This window comes from Equus przewalskii, chromosome 29 (genome assembly GCF_037783145.1).
Source record: "Equus przewalskii isolate Varuska chromosome 29, EquPr2, whole genome shotgun sequence".
NCBI lineage: Eukaryota > Metazoa > Chordata > Mammalia > Perissodactyla > Equidae > Equus > Equus przewalskii.
This window is the reverse complement of record NC_091859.1, coordinates 25165010-25186635: the sequence shown is the minus strand read 5'-3', so window position 1 is coordinate 25186635 and position 21626 is coordinate 25165010. Positions and strand designations below refer to the sequence as shown.

At 37.5% G+C, this 21626-nt stretch overlaps 1 protein-coding gene across 6 annotated transcripts in view; it reads right to left on the bottom strand.

The window, feature by feature from the left end:
* NR1H4 (nuclear receptor subfamily 1 group H member 4) overlaps positions 1-21626 on the bottom strand; it is a 72614-nt gene that overhangs the window by 7320 nt on the left and 43668 nt on the right. For 4 of the 6 annotated variants that reach the window (XM_070600652.1, XM_008516368.2, XM_070600651.1 and 1 more), the window contains 5 exons: positions 18090-18242; positions 16040-16173; positions 14545-14643; positions 14107-14206; positions 10816-10962 (listed from right to left, as the gene is read on the bottom strand). In XM_070600652.1, coding sequence (XP_070456753.1) covers positions 10816-10962; positions 14107-14206; positions 14545-14643; positions 16040-16173; positions 18090-18242 — 633 coding nt within the window. The remainder of the gene's footprint in view (positions 1-10815; positions 10963-14106; positions 14207-14544; positions 14644-16039; positions 16174-18089; positions 18243-21626) is intronic. The other 2 variants (XM_008516369.2, XM_008516367.2) reach the window with 1 other exon arrangement.

Sequence of the window (21626 nt, the reverse complement as noted above, 5' to 3'; positions counted from 1 at the left end):
TGTTTCTGCTCCTCTGCTTATTATTTGTTTTCCTTTAAAAAAAAAAAAGAGGTCTGTGATTAATTAATTGTTCAATGATCAGAAATATTCTTTGAGAGAATAACCATTTCAAAGAACTAACACTATTATGGTGTTTTAAGTTGTTTTAAATGTAAAAGTCTTTTATTTGCTAATTAACTACCTAGTTTTAATTGGGAACAAAAATAAAGGAGAGGTTTATTTGTGGGTATGTGTGTGTCCGTACATGGATTATAATCAAGTGTGAATATTATACGAGACACATTTCTTGGTGTTTTAAATAACTCTAAATGATTTATTATAATTGACAATCTCAAGATTGACCAATAATCTTGTTTAAAATGATGCTATTTGCTCAAAACTATACAATTAGACATTTTCCTAGAAATGACACCACTCCATAGCATAGAGTTAAGGTATAAGCCCCTGACATGGCATGCACAGCTATTTCTGCTTCTGCTGTCCTTTCAAACTAAACACTCTCCATACCAAGTTTCCCTCTGAACTAATGTCTCCAACTCTTCTTAGTTCCTGAAGCTGTTTCAAGTCATTGTCTATGCAACATATCTACCTCCCCCACCCCTGCCCCATGGCCATGTACTATGGCAGAGGCAGATCCCACTCCAGCCCAAGGTCCAGCTACTACTGGTTTCATTTCCCTTGTCAGAGATTGGCATAATCAGTGACAGTGGTAAATTCTGGCCCATGAAAAGAAGGGGAGTCTACTGGGAAACTCCTGAGAAAGATTTCTATACTCAGGAAGAGAACATCTCTTTGTTTTTTGGCCATTGTTGCACCTGGATGTGATGCCTGGAACTGCTGTGGCCATTAGAAGACCAGGAGGAGAACCAGCCTGAAGATAAAGCCAGTATACCAAGGATAGCAGAGCAGAAAGAGGAAAAACACCTGTGTTTCTGATGGTGCGTTGAGCCTGACTTAACCAATTCTGCTGCTGCCCTTTCTCTGTTTCTCATTTGAGCTAACACATTTCCTTACTTTTTTAGGCCATATTGAGCTGGGTTTTGATACCACCAGCCAAGAGCGTCCTGACAGCTCATCTAACAAGTTAAGATACATTTTTACGTCTTCATGCTTTTTTGCCTGAAATATAAGGCAAGATCCTTGTTAGCCTAGGACACCTCACCCATGTTTTAAAGCCAAGTTCAAATTTTGCTTTCTCTGTGGAGCTTTCCCTGTCAAAATAAGGTAGAATGAGTTCCTCCCTTCTCTATGTTCTCTTCTATTGCACCTATCACAATTCGTATCTCTCCATCTCCTTAAAGTCTGAAACACTATACAAATTATATGAGAGCAGGACCAGCTGCAGTATTCTCAGTGTTTGGCATGCTGCCTGGCCAAAAAAGGGTGCTCTATAGATATTTCTCATTTATCTCTGCATCTTTAGGAAATAGCATCCTGCTGGAGACACGTAGGAGATTAACAAATGTTTGTTAAATTAGCCAATATTATATTTTGCTAGTTCCTTGTGACGTAGTTGTGAGATGCAATGGGGCCAAGAGACAACATTAACACAATGGAAACATTCTTGTAGTGCTAAGAGATCGGACCTTGGCCTCTATTTCAACTGCTAAACTCTACTCGGTGAGTCAGTTGTGCCATACTGCTGGCCTTGAGTACAAAGCTGCCATTGAATTAGAAATTCAAAAAATAACCACTTTCAATATAAAATATTTAATTTAAAATAATTAATAAATAACAGACTTTCCATTAGTTCTAGTGGCTGAAAGTTATTTGGCCAAATTAGATCTCAGTGGCACTTAGGAGTTGCCAGAGTTTGGACTGTCAAGTCCTAGATTCGTCTCAAGAAAATCCACCAAGTTTTTATACACCTAGTCTGTGCCAGGCACTATAATAGTCCTGGGAGTAATCCCCAAGTGGCTAACAGATTAATAGAAGAGGAAGATACATAAATAAGTACATAATGTTCAACACTGGACAATATAAAAACACTTGAGGAATATAGCTGAGAGGCAATGGAAATTTTGACTTGTATTACTTTAATATTTCTTCTTATTTTGAAAAAGCTTTCTTCTTATAATTTGACCCCCAAATTTTTCCATGCCAAAATTATCACGTGATCATTTTGAAAAGCAAAATGAGAGGTGGTAAGAATTCTAAACTTTCACTTAAGCATTAACTTTTCTTATATATATTTTGTCATTTGTTTCTTTATGTTTTCAACCTTTCTTTCAAAGACAGTATCTGAACTGATAATCAGCTTATATTTGCTTCTTTAGACAATTTAGTTCTCATAAGCATTTTCATTTTGCACAAGTTGCCAAGGCTGAAACCACGTGAAGTCACATATACAGTATATACCATGTATAGTATACTTTACTAGACTACCATAAACTAGCTACAGCTTCATCACTCAAGTAAGAATCTGTCCTTTCTCTGACCTCATTGTCTCTATTCATTTTATCATTTACTTAAAATCAATTTCAAATGGCTAGCTGCTTCTTATACTTTATCTCTCAACCAAAGGGCAGGAACTATGTCTTACTGGGTCTTTATATTCCCTACCAGCTGATAGTTGGACAAATACTAGATCTTAGCAAGTGACAGGTGCAACATATAGAAAGAGTGCTGGGCTTTGAGTAGAATACCTGTGTTCATCTCCTGGTAATCTACAGATTCACTGTATGACCTCTTAAACCTGTTTTCCCAAATATAAAATAGGAGCATAGCATCTACCTTTAGGGTCCATTGGGAATACTAACAAGATCTTGCATGTATAACAAGATGATGTATGTAAAAGCAAACCATTGCAAAATCACAAAACATATTGTCATCCTGACAAACACTTACTGAATTGAATAGTTCATTTGTGTCTGTTATGGGGAATCAAAAAAGGCAAAAAAAAAAAAAAAAAGTAAACTTCAAACGTTATTTGCATTTGAAATGAACTTCACTGAACAAGTTGCTTTGGTCTGTGAGAAGTTATTGCTAATTTCCACAATGTTAAAATGTCAACTCATTCAGTGTTAGCAAGTCTATTTCAGTTCTATCATATTTTATGGTATCATATGATTATTCCTATTTTTATTTACAAATTCCACCTTAAAACCTAGTTTGCATAATACTACATTAGGAATAAAAAAATTGGTGCACTAGAATTATGTAGAAACAACTCGACCACAGGTTGTGTCAGATATGTGTTCTGAAGCCTCAATTAACATAAACAGTGAACCCTCATTAAGTAAATGTATCTCAGGAGACAACATCTTTGTGTCTATAATCAGAATTTAATAATAGCAAACAAAAGAGCATGAATTTGGAGAACAAGAAAATAAATTTTACATTATATTCTTTAAAGAGTTCCATATGTTTAAACAGGGTAACTTTGAGACGTGTTACTCTGGAATTAAATGTGCAATAGAAATAAGAATATGTTATATTTGCATAAGAATAAAAAGTTATTCTGAAAGGTCATTTTGCAAGATCAAGTTTTTATGTGGTGTGTGGAAGAGGCAATGTTCTGAAAATCCACTGGGAGAAGCAAATTCATAAATATTAATAAATGGAAGTATCATTATGGATAATAAAATACGACGCAGCATGTGAGTTTGGATGGTTTTTATTGTCACAATATGTGGTTGATATTTGGGTAAACTATCTTATGATGAACTACAGGTATGCATATTTATTTACAATCCCTCCAACCCTTCCTTCACATTGTAGCTAAAAAGATCTTTCTACAGTACTGCCATGGTCATGTCACATCTGCTCAATATCACAAAGATTCCCCATTATATATGAACTAAATTAAACTACTTTTGTGGCATTCAATGTCCTTAATAATCTAGCAATTACTATATTTTCAGCTTCATAAATATTATTTTCCAGCAATATCAAGGTATTTTTGAGTCCTATACGTGAATTCTCTCTCATTTCTCCATATCTTCACACTTGAAATTTCTATATTATTATATTATAATGGTTATATCTCTTGGAATGCCTTTCTCAGACTTTTTTGGCTTGACGCTTCCTAATCATCCTCCTTGATTCAATTGTCAACTTTTCAAGTCTTTGTGACTCACTAAATAGAATCACGCAGGAAGGCAGCCACTGCTTTATCCTCTAATTTCATTTTGCATATACCTTCCTTATAGTCCTTACTACACTGCACATTGATTTGGAATCATTTGCTTGTACATTTTGCCCACTAGTCTGTGAGTCCTTTGGGGACAAAGATCGTTTATTCTCATTGCTATACCTCAAAAACTACACAGTTCCTGGCATAAAGCAAGTATTCAATGTATATTTATAGAATAGAAAGATGTCCTATAAAGCCCACTTTACTGTACATTTTCACAAACATTTACTGTAGGATTATCACATGTAGGACACTGTTATTTCTTCTGCAACATCCATTCTCTCCTTTCTCTAGAGCGGAATTTCTCAACCTTGGTACTATGGACATTTTGGGCCAGATAATCCTTTGTTGTAGAGGGGCTGTCCTGTGCATTGTAGAATGTTTAGCAGCATCCCTGAGCTTTACCTACTAGATGCCAGTAGTGCCCCTTCCCCTACTTGTGACAATCAAACATGTCTCCAGTTACTGCCAAATCCTCTGGGGGGGAAATTCCTCAGTCTAGACCACTGTTCTATAGTGTAAAAGTAGCATTTTTAGCTGGGCACATGGCTGCCTTAAATCTAGGACTGCCTCATTCTGCCTTGAATGAGGAAGTTAAGTTCTTGCCAATGGAAGGTGAGTAGAAGTCATATGTATCAGTTCTAGGTCATTCCCTTATAGGGAGGGTGTGCTGTTAGTTTCCTTCTTTGCCCTCCCCAGTGGCTGGAATGTGCGTATGACAGGAAGCCATTTTAGCCCATATGGATGAAGTCAACACTCTGGATGGATGAGCAACGAAACAGAGGAACACTATAAAGCTGCCTTATCATCATTTCCTTATGCTCAGACCATTAAATGATAGAAATAAACTTCTATCTTGTTTAAGCCTCCTTTAATTTTGATGTCTGTTACACCAGCCAAACCTTTAACTTAATTTATATATGACACTATTGTGATTATTTCTTTTCATATCTATTTCACCTAAAAGATGAAGTCTTTCAGGGTTGTGACTTTATCTTATTCATCTTTGTATCCCCAGTGTACCTTGTTCATAGCAGTACTCAATAAAAGTTTGTTGAAAAATAATGAGTGAACAGATGAACAAATAGAGGTCCTCATGGAAATGGTCTCCTATTGTTACTAAACGGTAACCATATTGGAAGAGTCAAATGGAAACAACGGGATTCTAAACAGACTCGGGGCTCATGAAATGAGAGGAGGAGAGACAGTGAGCCACCAATCTAAAAAATATGGGGAGATGTTCTGAGATGATTGCTTGAGTCAGAAAGGCTTAACTATTCTTAGAGTTTGGGGGATATTAGTCATCTCTCTAACTGATCATAGAGGTGAGCTTTAGGCAAAAAACAAGTGTTTGTAAAGTGCTTAATTTGATAAAAGGAGAAACAGGGCATCTGCTTCTGCCTGCTGGAGGTAGTTTATTTGTTTCAGAGAGGCTCCAGAAATATGGGGCGCTTGAACTCAAGGGAGGCTGGGTATAAACACCTGCCTGACTTTTAACCTTGAAGCTTTTGTGTCTTCATGGCTAGAACCACTCCACTCACCCCAACAGGCTCAGACCTGCTGCAGACTCAGAAAACTCTGGGGAGCTCTATGTTGCATCTAATTCTAGGAACTTGGCTCCAGCTTTGTTTCTTGTGATAATCCCTGTATTGACATATTGTCTAAAGTTGGGGAGTCCACCTTCCTTTAAGCTTGTTTACATTTCCTTGAACCCCAGCTCCTATGGTATGTTCTTGAAATCTGTTTTTTTTCTCAACAAAATCATCAGTTGAGAATGAAGGGGAAGGATGTTGGAAGCTTGAAGAGAGAGAAGAACATATGAAATGGTTTCTCATAAGAGTAAGAAAGTGGGGCCTGCCTGGTGGTGCTGCAGTTAAGTTCACACACTCTGCTTCCGTGGCCTGGGGTTCCCCGGTTCAGAGCCTGGGTGCAGACCTACCCACTGCTTATCAAGCCATGCTGTGGCAGGCGTCCCACATATAAAGTAGAGGAAGATGGGCACAGATGTTAACTCAGGGCCGGTCTTCCTCAGCAAAAAGAGGGGGGTTGGCAGAAGATGTTAGTTCAGGGCTAATCTTCCTCAAAAAAAAAAAGAGTGAATTGAGTAGGGAAGTGGGACAAGTGGGCAGTACTCAGGTTCATTTGAAGTGTGTGGTTATTAATTTAAAGCAGGCCAATCATATCGTTTCAGTTCTCAGGTTAAAGCACAGAGTAGACGGAGAGTTTACTCAATCAGAGAAGGGGTTTTCTTAGGTGAGTGCGATGGTGGGACAGAAAGACAAAGGAGTTGAGGATATCCAGTGAACGAACCAAGGAAGTGATCATATTGATGGACCAACCATGAACCTTAAGCCAAGCACTGAGGGAAAGGTAATAGAGTCAATGGATGGAGGGTTAGTGAATGAAAGATCAATGAATGGAGATTGTTTTGCAACAAAGAATCATTGCAGCCAGGGCACTAGAGGGGTGTTAGACAGAAAATTAAAGGGAGATGTCAGAGGGAAGGGATACTTGGGACTGAGATTTTGGAGGGGGAAGTTATTGGTATTAACAGGGTCTTCATCTGGTGAAGGATTCATAATATTTACCTCAAAGCATTATGAAGAACAAATGAGACATTTTGTGAAGCATGATGTTGGCCATGGAGGAGCCCCTCTCACATCTCCCTTTATGAGAGATAGGAAGCACAGTTGACTGATAGCCTCCTGCTGTGGGTTCCTGTGAATGGTGCAGCATGCTTGCACTGGCCTTCTCCCAACCAGTGACTAAGCATGGCAGGTGTATTAGTGCTGGCCCAATCCTGCCCAATGGAAGAGTCCTCCAATGGGCATCTTTGACTTAGTCCCTCCCTATTGGCCTAGATAAGACTTTCTCAGAACTGTGCTGTGGTCTGAGGCTCTTCCTACAAATCCTTCCTTCCCTCTTTCACAGGTGTCAGATCAGCATAGTGGTGTAAAGGCTCTCTTTCCTGACACCTGCTTCCTCCTCATTTATTCTTCAGAGGAATTTCCCTCAATCTCCTGCAAACACCATCTTGGTGTCTTGCTTCCTGTAGAACTCATGTTCACACAAAAACCTAGGATAGAGCCTAACACAGAGCAGATGTTGAATAATTGTTAGCTTTTGGCACTATAATTAAGAGATCCAGACATTACCCATATAAACATTTACAATTTTCCTCTTAGTTTTCTAACAAACTTTTTTTCTTCTTTTTGAAAATCTGTTTTTTCTCTCAGCTTAACCAGAGTGAAAAGGGATTTCTTCCACCTCAGCCAGGCTGGGGGAGAGACCTGGGACTGCCCCCGTAGTCATCATGGAAGTGGCAGCACCTGACTTGGCTCAGAACCCGGAAGATTGATGGAGCCAGGCAAAGAGAAAACTGAGCGAGAGAGAGAGATAGAACAGCTGCTGGATAATTTCCCTTCAGATGTCCTCTTATCGAAACGTTTCAATTCATATGGCAGAAATTGAACTCCTTTTTTTCTTTGTCTGGCACCTGAATCTATTTTAAATGACTCATCTTTGAGGAGGAGGAGGAGAGAGAACACAACAGAGCTTCCCTACTCAAACTGTCTTTCTTCCTTTTCTTACACTCAAATGCAAAGGGATGTCTGTCCTCCAAATTAATTACTATAGGCAAGGTCTGGAGAGAACTTTTTGTTAGTTAGTTGTCAGTCTGGGATATCAGTCACTCTGATATTCAAGGGGAGAACCATCTGAAAAGTAAATAAATAGACCAGACTTATAGCTTCAGACAAACATCCATCCATCCATCCATCCATCCATCCATTCATTCATTCGCTTCACAGATGTTTGTTGAACACCCACTTCAAGCCAGGCATGTGCTGGGTCCCTGGAATAAAATACTGAGTCAAAAAGATGCAGTCCCTGCCTATGGAGTTTTTAATATCAAAATCCAGACAAGACTGTAGGACAAATATTAAAGTTTGACATGATTACAAAGAGATTAAATAGTTATGCGTTCTATTTCGGTAGCTTTTTTAAAAGATGGGACATGTACCTAATAAGTCATGGAGCCTACATTCAAGCAGGATTCTTAAATACCACTGTCACTTAATGTTTAAACCCAACAAGCATCAACTAGAGTAGGATCCTTTGATAGTTAAAGAGACCTATCCGTTTAATTGAAAGTATTTTGTCATATGAGTCATCATCCCTTTTTATTAGTTTTAAAAAAATTAGATCTGACTCATGGCTTTTCTTAAACACAGTACTGTCAAAATCTATGGAAACCAGAACCAAATAACTGACCAAGTTAAGCTGGAGAGACTTCACCCATTACAGGCTGAAGCCACAACAATTTTTTGCATAGAGAGAGAACCACTAATTTACATTCACTATCCTGAACTAACAAATTCATACCTGTGAAAATTCAGCAGCTTGCATCCTTTAACTCTTTCCTAAGTTGAACTGTCAATTACTAATTGCAACTTTAAAATCAAGATACTTGCCCATTGATTAGTAACTCCTTCTTTCCCCCTTCTGATCAATGGCATGAAGTTTCAGTTAAGCAAGATGAATAAGTTTTAGAGATCTGCTGTACAATATTGTACCTGTAGTCAACAATACCGTATGGTATACTTAAAAATTTTTAAGAGGATAGATCTCATGTTAAATGTTCTTACAACAACAACATAAAATAAAATAAAATAATTAAAATTGAGATACTTAAGTAACTGGCTGAGTGACTGGCTAAACCACCAATTAGAAAAATTGAATTAGTTAAGAGAAGAAAAACAGTAAGACTTGTAGACCTGAATAGTGTCTTGGATGTTACCCGATTCAACCCTTCTCCCTTACCCCCAGCCTCCTGGACACACATACACACAATATAAATTAAGGCCCAGAGCAGGTAAGTGACCAAATCTGTCCAAGACCAGAATCCGTATTTCTCAACAACACGTCTTTCAAAGGGTGAAGAGCTGCAATGGTATATTTCCCAGATCGTTTCCTTCCTCTCCATTTCTTCTAGCAGCAGGGGTCACATCCTTGAAAACTTTTCCATCCTAACAGGTGTCTCCCATCCCGGCTTATCCTAACATTTCTGGAAGATTTGTAAAGCACAATTTGATGTTTTCCTTTCCCTGTTCAAAAATCTTTGGTCTCCCCACTACATAAGAAATAAAGAATAAAATCTTTAGCCCAACATTCAAGGCGCTCAGCCATTTGGTTCTGCCTTTTCAAAAATTTCTCTTTGATGTAACGATTAATCCAATCAAACTCAAATATTCACTCTTCTTTGTGTGCATAAGTCGAGCTTTCTTGCCGCAGTCCTTTGCTCCTGCTGGTCCTTCTCTCCTGCACCCTATCCTGAGTATCACATCAAATATCACTCGAGGTGCAGTTCAAATGCCAAGGAAGCCTTTCCAGAGCCCTCCCAACTGGAAGCCAGCTCTCTCCCAGTTCTTCTCTTCCACATTTTATTATAACTATCTCTGCACAGGTCATCTCTTCCCAGTCAACTATAAGTTTCCCAGGGGAAGAAACTTCAATAGTTGTTAAACTAATGGTCAGTGGATATATGAGAATAACGCATCTTTTTAAAAAGTATATTTTTTAAATCTACCAATGTTAATTATGCTTTCAGTTTTTAACTAAAAGGAGAAAACATAATGACTATTGGAAGGTTGCTTTTAAAAAATAATTTTAAATTTTTAAATGATTTCACTTATATGACAGATGCAGAACTGCCTGAAAACATTCCTTCCAATCTCTATTCTAAAATACCAGTGTTATGATTATTTAAACTTGTTCCAACCAATCATAGAAGGATATTTTTCTTCCCAAAACATTTTAGGAAGAAAAAAATCTTCAAAAGTCATCTTATCTCAGTCATAGCCACTTCCCATATATAAAATCTCAGGACAATGAGAACTTATCCTATTTTAAGTATCTGCTAAGATAAATTGCACAGAGTTCCTGGTAATCCATTCTGACATCTTTTGACTCTCCCTGACACAGTATTACTCGGTAATAAGTTAAACTGAGTCACTCATACTGTTATTTCATTTTGTCTCTTGAGAGGCAGTGTAGCATAGTGGTTAAGAGACATGGCTTCTGAAGTCAGACTTTCTGTCTGTCTCTGGGAAAGTTATTTAACTCCTCTCTATCTCAGTTTCCAAATCTTTAAATTGGGAGTAATAGTAGTATTTACTTCCTAGGATTTTTGCAAGGATTTGATGAAATCATATATGTATTCTGAACAGTGTCTGTAACCAAGTAAATGATGTATAAATGTTTCTATTATTATTTCTTTTTATTTTACTTTCAATAGAGATAGATAATAGTTTGATACATAGTCATTTGTACCTGGGAGTTTTGAATAAATGAATCTTCCTCTGGGCCGAACAATCCCAGCTCCTTTACACTTTGTTTTTTAATCAGACTAATTTTCCAGTCTTTTAAAAATTCTTCCTGTGGCCTTCACCTTAGTGCAGTGAAAAGAGCATTTTCGGTATTTTGCTATTACAACAAGGATTTTTGAACTAAGCCTCTAAAAGTTCCATCTATTTAACACATATCTCTTTAGAGGCATTCTCCATGCTAGTCACAATGGGTATATAACTTTGAAAAAGATAGACAAGAGGCCTGCCTTTATGAGGTATACAAATTCTTACTTGCGGAAACAAATTCTTTTCGCCACTAACCAAATCACTTACCACTCTTTCGAATTCTTTCTTCTAATACATCAGCATGTCCAGCTGGAAGTTTCTTATTGAAAATCTCAGCAGAACGGAGGAACATAGCTTCAACTGCAGACCCTTTCAGCAAAGCAATCTGATCTTCATGGTCCAATGTCTGAAATCCTGGATGAAGATGATAATCAAATCAGTATCAAAGGGTAGTGAATGCTGTATAACAGTATTTCATCATTAATATCATCCCCATTGATAAAAAATTTCCATAAAGTGATTTGTAATTGTTTTAAGATTGGGTAGTCGAGTCAATAAGTATCTCTCGTACTCCTCCAGATAAAAGCTGACTTTTATCTTCGCTGAGTAGGATTTGTTGAAAAAGTTGGACAAAAGAGGATGTCAAGTCCAAACCAAATACGTGTATTATGGAAGAGACAGGCTGATTCAGATGAAGCAACTTTCAGAAATTAAAGGCAAGCAGATTCTCTTTGAGCCACTAATTTAGTCACATCTCATGTCACATGGTCAATTCTGCATCATGGAAACATCCACATCCAGAAAAATCTTTACATGTATCCAGAAAATTAACGGAATATTTGACCATCTCATGAATCTTTAGTCAATCTGGAGAATGGGTAGCATTTCCCAAGAAAACCAATCAAAGTCATGTTGAAGTATCTGCTCTGAACTCAGCACTGCACCATGCAAGGTGGGGAAAATCAGAGAAATATGGGAAAGAATAAAACACTACCTGGAAAATCCAAAGTCCTTATACAAGTGTATATGCTACAGTCTCCAGAAGCCTCTTTGATCTCATTTCCTCCTCCTTCCCCTCACTCATTGTGCTCCAGCCACACTGACCCCTGGCTCTGCTGTGAACACAAAATCCTACTTTTGCCTCAGGGATGAATTATCTTCCTCAGATATCCCCATGCCTCACTTCCTCACTGTATGCAGGTGTCTGCTTCAAGGTGACTCTACCTAAAATAGTACTCCCCAGCACTCACTAGTTCCTACCTGCTTTATTTTTATTCATAGAACTTACCACTACCTGATATAATATTATAAATTTATTTGCTTATTTGTTAATTGTCTGAAAATTCTACTAGAGTGGAAACTTCTTGGGGGCAGAGACTTTGCCAGTTTTGTTCACTTTTGTATCCCCAGTGCCTGGCAGGGAATTGGTATCCAAGAACTATTTGTCGAATGATTGAATGGCTGAAGGAATGAATGGGAAACAAACACAAGCTCGCCTGCACATGTGTACACTCACACACAACACAACTAGAGATAAACTAATGCCTTCAGGGTCTAAATGGCTTAGAAAAGTATTACACAGCAATGGGAGTTTAGAGAAGAGAGTAATGCTAAGGGTTAAGAAACACTATCTTAGAAAATCTAAGCTCTCCTTTGAGGGCAGGAGTCATGCGGGGTCTCCAGCACCCTGGACAGTGCCTGGCACAGGTTATATTCCATGAACTGCAGGATGGAATTACTCAACTCGGTCTTTCACAAAACACCCTTTTATTATTGGTATTATATCATTATTATTACAATCTGTAATAATGTTATCATTTCTATAATTATTGCTAAAATAATTTTTTTCTTTCTCAAGGGTTTTTTGCCTTTTATTTCCTTCTGTATTTTTAATTTTTTCCTTCTGCTTTACTCATTAAACAGACATTAACTGTACTCTTTCTCTTGGGAACTGGGTTAGGCAATGGGAATGGGGAAATGTGTGCAATATTGCCTTTGCTTTCAGATAGCTACCTTATTATTCTTTTTTGTCTTCAATTATTTCTTGGTTCAATACCAACTGACCGTTTGAACTGAAAAACCTTTTCATACAAACAACCAAGAACATCATATTCTCTCTTTCCCAATTCTTCCCCCCACAGCTTTTACTCTTTTGTAATCTTGTTTTTGATCAAGATTGCCTTCAGCTTAATTAGCATATAACAAATTAAGTTCCTCTTTCATTGTTAATAGAGAAATGAGAGAATACTAATGTTTCAATGACAATAAGAAATTTCTCCCCACATTTTATGAGTTTTATGTAGGCTTATGTCTATTCATGACACATTTAATAAAATAATAGTATAATGCTGGCAAAAGACGGCAAATTAACATGTCTAATTAAAATCCTATGTCAGAAGTTACCTTCTGTAATTTAATATTACAGTATTATGCTGCTATACAAGGTATTTATTAAACTCTTCTAGACCATGGAATTCTAATATACTAGTATATTTTTAAAGAACTGAAACAACTTAAACCTATTGGCTTAGATCACATTGATAATGTGTCTGAAAGAACTGGGGGCTGGAAGCTAAGAATCTTGCATTCCAGTTTCTGTACTGGCACCATCTGAATCACTGTAGATAAATCCCTTTCCTCATCCCACATTTGATGAATGCTTGTTCATCAAGTCCCATGAATTTTTGAATCTCTCTTTATTTTGTTTCTTCTTCCCTCTCCCACTGCTCTTGCTTTAATTCAAGCCCTCTTGCCTGGACTGGTGCAGTATCAAAGTAACTGATCATCCTTGCCTCCAGTCCCTGCCTGTTCAAATCCATTTTATAAAAACCTGATAAAGGCATATCTATAACACAAATTTCATCACTTCCTTCTCAAAACAAGAAGAAGCCACCAAAAAGTCTTTACTATCCAGGGGACAAAGATTGAATTCCTTAGTTAGGCCCTAATCAATCTGGTACCAAATTAGCATATGTCTAACTAAAAAGCCACAGACATTTTGCTACAGCAACACTGAATTTTCTCTCTCTTCTCTAATAATCCTATTCTTGTTCATGCTTCATTATATTTTCACAAGCAGATCTCTCAACTTGCAATGTCCCTTCTCTTCCATACCACCTGGAAAACTCACTTTTCTTCTAGACTCAACTCAAATGTGATTCTCTTTGAAACCTCCCTATCTTTCTCAGATACAATTAGCAACTACTTCCTCTCTGTTCAAACAACACTTTGTATATATATTTTTTCATTGTATCCTTTAATCACTCTCCTTGAACGTAATAGCTAAGTAGTTAGTGTAGAGTGAGTATCAACAAATGCTTATTAAATTAATAAATGGATGAATAACAACTTTGCAAAGCCTCAATTTCTTAGTATATCAATTCGGAAGAATTATTATAAATAACTTGAATATCTAACATTTCATGTTTATAATAGTTAGACATATTAATTTAAATTAGATGTGAGATGATTCCCATTTTACAATGAACAAACCTGCCTCTCTCAATGTCACAAGAATGTTGCATAGTGTAGCAGAGAAGTAACTACATGGAAAAATACCTGGCAATTTTTTTGTGAATTCTACAAGAATCTGTACATGATTGGTAGCCATTTCAGTTAAAATGAGAAAATTTTCTTCTGCACTGAATTCTTCTTTTAACTAAATTTTAAGAAAAAAAAGCAAATGATTAATAAGTAGATAAAAGGATAATTCAATACAAAATCATTAGACTAGGGAACCAGATTTAGATAATAAAATTTAAAATGTAGCTCATATTTCTCAGATCCCTGGAGAGAAATTACCATTACTAAGATAGATGTGAGACTTGTCACTTCTTAATTGTTTAATAATGCTCCTAAAAATTTAAATGTATAGCTTAAATTTCAGCTCTAATCATTTCAAACTAACATATTCATAGATAAATCCCACCTCCAAAGTAGTAAAAGCTCCAGAAAATATTAACTTTAAACCCATGTATTTTCAGATGTTGTACGTACGATTTTATTTGTTATTTCCTGAGGCATTCTCTGTTTGCTATATGAGTCCATAATATAATGTAGAAGATTCTGTTGATCTGGGGTGAGTTCAGTTTTCTCCTACACTGGCAAAAAAATAAAAGGTGTGAAGGAGGGTGGTTATAAAGCATTTTTCCTATATGTACATTCATCTGGAGTAAACCACTAGCAGAAACTGTTGAAAAAAGCCCTAAATATGGAAGGAACTATGTGCTCTATTGCAATGTGTAATTGCTTTCTCTGGGTCTTTGGGCAAGCCATATCACATTTCACTAAATTTGTCCCAAGGTGCTCATTTTCCTATCTATAAAATAGGGATAACAAAATATTCCTTTCATGTATTTATTGGGAATTAATAATAGTCTGGATATGAGTCCTATTGAGCACATTCATAGAGAAGTTCAGTAAAAGTTCAAGGCTTAATTATAACTAAGGAAAGGTTCCCACATATGAAGTGGAGAATCCATTGAAGGATATTCATGTAGAGCAGTGGTTGAAAAACTGTAGCCCATGGACAAAATCCACCTTGTTTTGTAAATCAATTGAAACACAATTATACTTGTTGGTTTATGTATTATCACACTAAAATGGCAGAGTTGAGTAATTGTGATGGAGACCATGTGGCCAAAGCCTAAAATAAAGAAATTCTTTTCCCTTCACGGAAAAGAATTTGCTGACCCCTGAAGTAGAGAGTCACCAATCTGGATAATTCAGACCTCAAACATCTCTTTTCCCCTTACTAGCATCTTTGAAAGAGTGTGAATAGTTGTGTCAACTCTTTGCTTTCTTATACCAAGTTGTTATTGAGGAAGCCATATGACAAATTAATACTCACATAAAATTATTTGAAAAACCAAACGTGGATGAAGTTTTCTTTGTCAGTAGCATAATATTGATAAGGCTGTGACTTGAACAATCATGGATTATTGGTTTTTCAACTAATGGCAAATTAAAATTCCTCCACATGTCTTGTGCATTATCACAATGTGTTTAGCTAAGCATACAAGATACTGTTTCTCTATTTTGTCCTGTGTTGCTCAAAGGAACTCTTGAGTAATTTGTGACCTCAGTGGGAAGGGCTTTTCTCTGTTGATCCACAGATGTGTATTCACCCTGTTAACCCATTGATAAGGACTAATCCACAAGCTTTAATTGAATCCACATCCTTCCCAGTTTGAGCCTCCCTTCTCAAAGATAGGGAAAAAACGGCCCTCAAAACTCAGTTTGAAAAATCTGTTTTATACATTGAAGTATTTCTATAGCAACCTCTGGGTTGTAGGAGTGGAATGGAGCCAGGGAGGAGATCTTTCACTTTTTACTTTGTATACTGCTATTATGTGAATTTTTACACCGAAGCATTTAATGCACAATTATGCTTATGGCGATGGCTCTAATTTGAAAGCCCCCCAGCCAGATCACTAAAAGCCCCGAAGCTCAGCTGGTGCTGACTTTGGCGGACACTGCTGCATGTTATTACCCTGCATGACTTAGTTGTCGAAGTCACTTGTCGCAAGTCACGTGCTTCGCTGTCTTCATTAATGGTCTGATCTGCATGCTGCTTCACGTTTTTTCTCAGTCGTTTAGATTTACACTGAATTTCAGTTAACAAGCCTGAAAAAATAAACACAGAGACTTCACCAACCACAGAAAGTACTGTTGGGTATGTGGTCACAAGGCAGATGCTGTGTAGTCAGGTCAGAATATCTCCTATGCAGTTAGCTCCTAGGCACAGAGATAATTCTAGCGCTCCAGACATTTCAAGACTTGGTCTTGAACAAGAAATTTATCCTCCGTGAGTCTCAATTTCTTCATTTGTAAAATGGGAATATCAATCTTACAGAGTTTTGTGTAGATTAAATATAATCAGGCCATTTTTTTAAATGAGCTTTATTCAAAGGATTTGTAATACCAAACCATTGTGCAAATGCAAGGTATTCAGTCAATAAAAAGGTAAGTGACACTGTCTCTATTCCTGGTCTAGGGGACTGTGAAAGCTAATGTTTCAAAACATAATATTATTATTATTTTTCATCCATGTTTACATAACTGTACCATAAGAAGTATATTCAATTCACGTTAAACACATAAGTAAACGTGTCGAGTAAAACAAATGTCAACATCGTTTAGGGAAAATTCTAAAATCCTGTTAATTTTCAGAAGTGTATAAATTATTGAGAACATAGTTAAAGATGAAAATAATTCAAGGGGACTTTGAAATTTTCTTTTGAATCATCTTACAATATCATCACTAATTTACACTTACACAGAGCTATACAAATAATGTAGAACAATCTTCCATATTTCCATTTAACTTCCTTATTCTCTCAATGTTAATGAAACTAAGTTCCAGCAATTTCTTTGTCCAGGGAATTTATTTTATAAGATCCTATGAAAGCTCTGCATCTGTTACTGGATGAGTCTGTGTTCATAAATAATATTATAGACTCTTGTAGATGGAGTCATGACAAACGTCCTCAGTTGGAACAATTTCATATTTAAGTAATGCGCAACATGAACCACCCAGGATCAAAGTAAATGTTTCCATTGCAAGATTGGATTCCAGCAGCCGCCTCTACTGTAGTCTCTTGTTTCACATATGCTGAGAGGAGATTGTGATCAGCCACTATAAACTTTCATCCACCCAGAACTGGATTATTTACACTGACCTATTTTTCCCTCTCCTGCACGCGTTATTTCTTTGGGTCCATCCCAGTTGCTTCTGCAGTTTGGGAACAATAGAACTGGAGTCGCTTTCCAAAGGCTTTTATTTCATGTGGCATTCCCTCCCTAAATGTATCATCTCCTTGGTGACATTTGTTTGTCTATTTGTGTTTTGAGGAGGAACAGCTCATATCTCATAATCTGAGTGGTCTGTAGAATGAAAAATTAATTGTGTTATATACTAGCATGCATTCCAAAGTTTGACGGAGATTGCCATTCCTCACAAAGCCAGCAGTTAATACAGTGTCTCTTTATCAGATCAAAGGACCAAATTATATTAAAACTCGGAGTAGTTAATTTCCGGTGTAAACCTACACAAATTGGTTCAAAGTTGCACTAAGAGAAAGATTCTTAATAAAATAACTTGGTTTAAAACTCTATTTATATAATTCAGAGGCAGTTATACCTTATAAAGCATTCTTAATTTTTCCCACAACTGTGAATTTTTATGTTAATTAAACAATAAATAAGAAGGCTATTAAATCAAATTTGGAGGAAACTTTTAGACTGTCATTCTTTGTAGATTATTAAAACATATTATCTAACTGTATGTTAATGCCACTTCACTCTACATATTATTCATTGCAACAATGAACAACAAAACACAGCCATTTCTTTCAGGTGAATAAAATGCTCTTTAGCTGACAGTTTGGACAATTTCAGTGTCTCATTACCCTTTTCAAGAACTTAGATGGCTTAGTAAATCCCTTCTTTAAAATGTGAAATACCATTCTAATCATATGAGTTACCTGACATCTGCCTCCTTAAGAGATTTTTAGTGGAATTTAATTTCTTGATGTGAATACCTGTATACATACATTCAGCCAACATTCCCATCTCTTTGCATTTCCTTAGTCGACACTCTTGGCACTTCCTTCGCATGTACATGTCCATCACACAGTTGCCCCCGTTTTTACACTTGTACACGGCGTTTTTGGTAATGCTTCTCCTGAAGAAACCTGTGGAAGAAATACAGAAAGGAGTAAGAAGCCTCCTAACAACTTCTACTCAGAAAAACACATAAAGATTGAGAGATGCCAGAGCATTTTCTCGTGAACCCCTGGAGAGCACCAGGCAATCCTTGAGCATACTGGTGACAAAGTATGTCAGTTGCACTACATCTTCCAGAAAAGCTGCTGTTTTTAATTTATCTCTCAAAAATAAAGATGTTTGAATTATAGCCTCTCTTAGGAAAAATCTTAGTTTGTTGCTTAGATATATTACTTTCCTTATATCTTTATTGGGAGGCAATTATGTGCCAGTGAGCTCTATGTGTTGGTGACACAAAGGCAAATAAGTCATCTCTTCTCTCTTAGAGTTTAGAGGCTGGTTGAAGGCAAAGCCATCCAAACAACCAAACAAGTGAAATCAAGTGTTCCTAGGCTGTGCTGGGGCTGAAGAGTAAGGGAGAATGGTCAGTTCTGGATAAAGAGGTCAGACACAGAAGTGGGTGTTGAGCTAAATCTTGGAAAATGAGTTGTTTACCAGGCAGACAGGGAGAGGTCACATTCAAGGTTTCAATTCAGTACTTAATGGGCCCAGCTCGGTGTAATAACAAAAATGTCAACTGTGATTTAAAAGCAAACATCTCCCCTGTGCCTGCTACAGTTAAGCTATCTAGAGTCGGGGAGGGATGGGACTGTGTTCCTTTCTGCTTCTCCGTTTCTCCACTTTCCACCTCTACTCTTTCCCCTCCATCTGGCTAACCACAGTTCCTGACACTTCCAGAGTCACTGTGGAGTGGGAAATAAGGAGAGGATGGTGGGAAAAAGTGACAGCAAAGCACTTACTTGCCTGTATTGTTAGAAGCTGGCTAGAAACCCAGCAAGTTTCTGAAATTGACTCTCCTTTGGGTTGGTTCTTTAGAGAACTCCTCCTATCTTTGGGATACTTTCCTCTGAAATTCCTTGATAAGGGCAAATACATCTCTGTTCTAGCCCATGGCTTCTATCATCTTCTTCAGAAATCTAGAAATTTGGAAATTCACTTCCATCCTCTTGACTCCAAGGTCCCTCCATGTGGCCCTTTTGGCATGGACTTAAGATAACCCCATGCCAGCTTTCTCTGGTCCAGCAAATTCTTTGCGGCAAAGAACCCTCTCCCACTTATCCATAAGCAGTCAGCCACCCTTCCTCTTGCCCTTTCAACTTCTCAGGTAAAAGTCAGATGTAAGTCTCTCATCTCCCTATGCTTCAGGGGGTACATACCAGTCTCCTCAAGTAATGCTGTTAAGGCCCCTTCATTGGGCCTCAAGCAACAGAGCCGCCTTAGCATATAGATTTTACCTTGGGAAAGAGGGACACCTTTTCCTAATTCTTACAACAGTACTATACTTTTCAGTGGTGGCCCCCAGCGGCAGACACCCACACCACACAATTACCCCTTTGCAATGAGGATGTGAGATTCATAACACACTAGTCACATGCTCCAAAATCTTTAAAGACTGCTCTATAACTTCCAACTCCTGCCCACTTCATACCCTCAAAGCAAGTGAAATATTTAATTAGTTCTTCACCGCCCACTGCAAGATGTGCTCACTTTGGAATGTAGTGTCTTCATGCTTCTGCCGAAATTGAGACAGCAAGTGTTTTTCCATTTGAACAGCCTGTTGGAATAATATCTAACATTTACTAAGCGCTCACTAGCTATTGTTCTAACCACTTTACCTGCATTTAATTATTCAATCTTCATATAGATTTTATGATGAAGATAATATTCTATGTCCTCATATTATAGATGAAGAAAAAAAGACACTGAGTGGCTAAGCAACTCGGCCATGATCATATGGTTAATAAGTGTACTAGGAGGATTCAAAGACAGGTGGTCATGCATCAAAGCCCATTCTCTTAACCACTATATTATAACTATAATTGCCTCCCTTGGGTCACAAGAGAGTAGAATAACTTATTATTAGGTGCCTACTATCTGAAAGCTGCATTCTCTGACCTGGGAAATACCGAGATGAATAAGACATTTCTAGTCCTCAGAGCTTCCAGCTTAGTCAGAAGACAAAGAAGTAAATTCCCAGCATAACACAAAGAGAGTGATAGGACAGCTAATTAAGTAATAAATTTTTGGAATGTGGATGAAAAAGTGATCATTTCAGGACCACACTTTATGCTTGTGAAGGTTGTGCCAAATTTAAGAGGGGGCAGCACTTCCATCATAGACATGGAGATTTACACATTGGTTATGACAATTTTTCTAGCAGAAGGCAATAAAAAATTGTCCTAGTAAAGTAAGTAAAATATGACAATTTCCCAACAGCTAGAAGTCAAGTGTGTTGAAGGAAAGGTGTTAAAAAGTCTGGGAATGGCCATGATTAATTCTGAGTAAGGGAAATAAGAGAAGAATTCATGAAGGAAGTAGCATTTAAGCTGGACCTTGAAGAACAGGTAGTATTTTGAAACATAGACTGTGAAGGAGGAAGGACATTCTGGGAACTGAGCAAAGGCTGGGAGTTATGGAAATTCCAAGGACGAGTGGATAATTCATCTTGATGGGAGGTTAGAGCGTGGAGAGAATTAGTGGGAGATGGTGAGGGCATGCAGTGGGACAGAATACGGTTAAATGCCTTTAAACACCAAGCAAAGGAGCTGAGTCTTTACTGTGTAGAAAGAGAGAAGCCATCAAAGGGTTTTGGCAGGGGAGGGTATGACCTAACTTGCATGTCAGGAAGAATCCTTGGTTCAAGGTGAAGAAAGGTGAAACAGGGACGATAGAGACTAGGGGCAGGAGACTGTTACCAGCTAAGAGGTAATCAGTGCGTGAATTAGATGCAAGGTGGTGAGAACAGGGAGGAGGAAACGGAGGAACGTTCAAGACTTTGTAACTAACTAAATATGAAAGTGGAAGCTGTAGGAAAAGTTAGAGACTTCAAGGTTAAAAATGTCAGAGACTTGCTCGTAAATTTGTCAGCTGGTGTAACTTTCAGTAGGAAAGATCTTACCATTTTCCTAAATGTCAAATCCAACCACGCAAAGTCTAAAAAAAGACTTTGTGCTTCAGATCAATGTTGATATTGGGAGTGCAAATACCAAAGCATGCATTTAAAAAGAGACTATAGGGGAAAAAGAATTTTTTTCCTGGTACCAAATCATTGAGCTCAATGACCACTTTAGCCTACCTCAGTCAATCTCCCCACTTATCTTCAGCCCCTCCCAGGAATGATTCCCTTAAAACCATTGTAGACACTGATAGCTCAATAGTTAACAAAAATAAAACTTCTTGTTCTAAGATGAGTCAAAGGAACAGTGCTAGGACAGTTCTGAAGGATATTTTACTCTGGTATTAACTGAGAAAGAAATCATTATCATCTCAATAGCTGAATTAATTAGCTTTCA